Here is a 4,672-nt window from a genome sequence, read left to right as displayed (position 1 = left end):
CCCCCGCTGCTTCTGGCAATGCCACGACGCAGTCTCTGCTTCTTCATTTGTTTGTGCATGATGTCGTGCGGCCACAGTGGACTCTATCGAGACCTGCTGCTGTGACCACGCAGAGACATAAAGGGCTGACCTTCAGTGCAGAGATTGAGCCAAGATGGCTGCTCGACCCCGACTGTCTGGCTTATGAAACGATCCTCCTATCATTTCCCTCTGTTGTCTGCATTCAGTGGTTTTTTTTTTTGTTTTGTTTCTCCTCCCTACAGGTTTGCATGAGCTCATCAACCCGTCCTTTTGATTCCTGCAGTTCTTGTGTTTATCAGTTCTCGTGAAACCAACCACAGTCTCCGCTTCATCTGAACGTTCGCAGACCTACTACAGCTTCTGATCTACATCGCTATTAATAGTGTGCAGCAGTAAAGTTAAATGAAGAAGTAACATTGAATCAAACTAAACAGTCCTGTAACTGTTGTAGAAGGTCTGCTCTGGTGATGCCGACTGTGGTTGGGCCACTAATGTTCAACAGAAACTGACTCCTTTTATCTCCTGTTTACCAGATTATTCCAAAGGATTTGGAGGGAAATTTGGTGTCCAGAATGACCGGATGGATAAGGTAAGGAGCGTTTGTGTTAGGGCTGCTCAAGTATGGGAAAAATAAATCATAATCACAATTATCTTTGGTCAGTATTATAATGCACGATGTAACACGGTTACTCGGTGAGTATTTATTGTATAAAGACGATGCATTTGTTGAACTTAAAAGAAAACGAAACAAGTCAATAGTGAAAACATCTTGACCTATAGCAGGGGTCTTCAACGTTTTCCAGGCCAAGGACCCCCAAATGGCGAGATGGAGCGGGGACCCCCTAATTATATATACTGTATAACATTGTGTTATATCAAACTGGTCCTATAGTGCCATGTGTGCATTGATGACTGAGAGACATCTTCTGCCTCCATTTATCTGTTCACTACAGTGTGTTGAGTTCATGTTAATGTGGATTTAAAGACATTTCAATTAGTGGGAAAAATTGCAGGGGGGGGGGGGGGGGGGGGGGGGGGGGGGGGAATATAAAAAAAGTCTAATCAACCAAAACTTTCGCGAGCCCCATGCAGTACCTCCGCGGACCCCCTAGGGGTCGCGGACCCCCTGTTGAAGACCCCTGACATAGAGGTTAAAACTGGACGATATTATCTGTTTTGTGCAATAACACTGTTCTGAAATGTGTGCGATACTCAACTGCTACAATTTTTTTATTATTATTACGTCTCACCATTGCAACTCCTTAATCATGTAAATACTGTATCATAACATTCCTTTAACTATGTAAATACCATACATATCCACACTCCTTATATGTCTTTATTTATATTTCTACTCTGATATTTATACTTTTTGTGCAACTGCAACACACAGTTTCCCTCCAGGGATCAATAAAGTATTTCTGATTGACCTGTGAAATTTCCTGTAATACTTTTTCCTCGTGAATTTTTTTTCTTCATTGAGACGCGAAATAAAATATTTTACTTACAAAACATAATGTGCAAAATAATAGTTTTTTTTTTTTTTTATTGTTAGTAGCCAAAATCGGCATTATAATTGTATCAATTGCCCTAGTTAGTTAGAGTTTTTGTGTAATAAGTTACTTCTGTCTCACACCTTTCTGTCTGGTTGGCAGAGCGCGGGGACCTTTGAGGACGTGGTGAAGCCGGCCCCGGCTTACCAGAAAACCAAACCTGTGGAGGCTGGTAAGCATTCATCTACATCAGCTGGTGTAGTTGTTTAGTTGTTTAGATGTCCCTCTACTTTCTGGCTGTAGTCGACAGTTTCGCTATATTGTGTTGACGGCTGTTGTTGTTGTTTGCCAGTGACCGTCATGCTAGTCCTGATTAGTTAAAAGGACTTTAAACCAACTGTTTTTGGGGGTCAATTCTTAATGTAAACATGAACCTGGCAAATTATAAAAGACATTTGAGGGTTGCTTCTTTATTTTGTGGGTTTTTCCTGCCTTTTACTTTTTGACAGGACAGTTAGGTGAGAAAGGACAGAGTAGGAAGACATGAAGGAAATCGTCACAGGTCGGTTTTGAACCGTGGACCTCTGTCATACCTGTCAGTATATGTGCGCCCGCTCTACCACTGAGCCAACCTGGTCATGAGGGCTGCTCCTTGCTTGTATAATCTACAGCAGAACTTCTCTGAGAATCCATTTTATATCGAAGCAAAGTTGGTTTGGGACCTTGTGATTTGGAATCGAATTGATTGGGGAAATCGTTGGCGTTCGCATCATCTCTTCATTCTCCTTCTGGTTTTTCTCCACCCGTCAGCCGGCAGCAGCACAGGGAGCATCAAGGCGCGCTTCGAGAACATCGCCAAGCAGAAGGAGGAGGAGGACAGGAAGAGGGCCGAGGAGGAGCGAGTGCGCCGACAGGCCAAGGAGAAGCAGGAACAGGAGGAGGCGCGCCGTAAGATGGAGGAGACGGCCAAGGCCCCCTCTCCGGTCCCGGCTCCCAGTCCCAGTCCCAGTCCCAGCCCGGCCCCCCCGCTGCAGGCAGCCGCCGCCCCGGCATACCAGGTTAGTCGCCGGGCTTCTTACACCTGGTCTCTGCCTGAAAAGTTGCTCTTTGTATCGTTGTTGTTGATACTTTTATTGCGACCAATTCACTTAATTTACAATCTATTACTGTACATTACATTTCTTGATAGCACTTTGTATTCCACCACGGTAATACGATGGTAATAGTGGGCCAACAGTGTGAAAATAAAGAAGAGAGATATATATATATATATATATATATATATATATATACATACATACACACATACACACATACACACATATATATATATATATATATATATATATAGGTAATAACATGTAATGCATCACAGTAATAATATGCAATACTGGGGTGACAAGGTGATAAGAAGGTAACCGATATAATAACATGCAATTACCAAAATAATATCTAGAAATGGGTTCGATAACATATGTATATCTGGATAATGGTAATGGTTATGTTAATATTGTAATAACTTGATAATAATGGGGTAATATAAGTAGATGTTTTCACAGTACTATAAGCTACTATCAGCGTGATACCTTCCAAACTAGATAAAACATATTTAATTTTAAATTGGTCATTTCCCTATTATAATGCTGAAATTTATCCACCCTTTATGTTCCAAATATTTCCCTTTTTGTTTCAAGGTAAAACTTTACAAATTATATGTTTAATCTTGTGACTTCTTACCTGGAAACACGTCTGGTAGTTTCTGTGTAATAACCATGAATCAGTGGTGCAAAATGCCAAACTGCCTGTTTCTATTTTATTACATGGTAATATTAGAATAATAGAGGTGCAGTGATTACCTGGAAATGCTTGTCTTCAACCTCCTGTTATTCTAAAATTACCATGAAATGTGTTGCGCTGCATGAACGTAGCCCTGTCAATCTGACCAGCTCCTAAACCCCTTCCTCCATCAAGCCCTGGAGACTGGGACCATCCCAACTCGGTTCATTCAGACGTAGAAAAGAGGCTGCGGGTCACAGGCAGCTTGTATGTAAACACACTGACAAAATCCAGTCTCCCATGTCAGATCAACCTAGTTTAAGGGTTTGAAATTGCACGTAAACAGCAGACGTCATTGGATGATTATTGCATTTAGCGCAAACATTTTTAAATTTTTTATTTAACCTTTTATTTAACCAGGAGGTCCCTTGAGATTGAAATCTATTTTCCGAGGGAGACCGGTTACAATTTAAACAGAAATACAGCCGAGTCCAGATCACACCTAGAGGAAAGGAACAGGTCACATGTGGCAGGTGCATTTTAACACGGCCTTAAATTCATCTAATGGGACTAGATCCTTTAGATGGAGCAGGTTTTATAAGTTATTCCAAGACCACGGAGCAAAGTAAGAGAAGGCTTTCTTCCCCAGCTCAGTAAAACACACAACCTCCAATAACATAATGAATTAAAAGTGGTTCCTTTTTCTGTGTTAATGCTGTTGCATGGTATCATGTCCCAGAAGATAACCTCTTACTGGCATTACTAGAAGAAAGGAAGTAATAACGCTGCAACTACCAATTCATTTCATAGTGGGTAAATCTGTCAGTTATTTTCTCAATTCACAGATGAGTTGTTTGGTCTCTTTTTGTTCCCTTAAAAGCCCAAGATGACGTCCTCAAATGTCTTGTCTTGTTTTGTCCACAACTCAAAGATCTTCAGTTTACTGTCACAGCGGATAAAATAAACTATAAAATATTCACATGTAAGAAGCTGGAATGAGAGAAGTTTTACTTTTCTTTTCTTTTTTCAACCAATTTATCAAAATAGTTTGCGAATAATTTAATAGTTGACAGCTAATCGAACCATCTTTGCAGCTCTAATAAATAAGACAACGTTGAAGTTGTTGTTAAAGCGAAGACGTTTTCCTTGTCAGAAGACGGCCAGCGTGTCCCACGAGGCCGCCGAGGAGAACGGAGAGCCGCTGTACGAGGCGGAGCCGCAGATCCCCGACGCAGAGCCCGAGGACCTGTACCAGACCCCCGAGGACACGGCCGCGCCAGCAGGTGACCCCCCCCCTTTCACCTGCTGTTCTATTCTTCACTGTTTCATAGATTAGATTAGATTAGAGGATACTTTATTCATCCCACAGCGGGGAAATCCCT

At 41.7% G+C, this 4,672-nt stretch overlaps 1 protein-coding gene across 6 annotated transcripts in view; it reads left to right on the top strand.

Moving 5' to 3' along the window:
• Positions 1-4,672, top strand: part of cttn (cortactin) — a 28,965-nt gene that overhangs the window by 18,893 nt on the left and 5,400 nt on the right. For 4 of the 6 annotated variants that reach the window (XM_032510770.1, XM_032510767.1, XM_032510766.1 and 1 more), the window contains 5 exons: positions 555-610; positions 1,677-1,746; positions 2,325-2,572; positions 3,768-3,779; positions 4,455-4,573. In XM_032510770.1, the coding sequence (XP_032366661.1) occupies positions 555-610; positions 1,677-1,746; positions 2,325-2,572; positions 3,768-3,779; positions 4,455-4,573 (505 nt within the window). Of the gene's footprint in view, positions 1-554; positions 611-1,676; positions 1,747-2,324; positions 2,573-3,767; positions 3,780-4,443; positions 4,574-4,672 lie in introns of all 6 variants that reach the window. The other 2 variants (XM_032510771.1, XM_032510769.1) reach the window with 1 other exon arrangement.

Source organism: Etheostoma spectabile, unplaced genomic scaffold (assembly GCF_008692095.1).
Source record: "Etheostoma spectabile isolate EspeVRDwgs_2016 unplaced genomic scaffold, UIUC_Espe_1.0 scaffold271, whole genome shotgun sequence".
In the NCBI taxonomy this organism is placed as follows: domain Eukaryota; kingdom Metazoa; phylum Chordata; class Actinopteri; order Perciformes; family Percidae; genus Etheostoma; species Etheostoma spectabile.
This window is presented reverse-complemented; position numbering and strand designations above follow the sequence as displayed.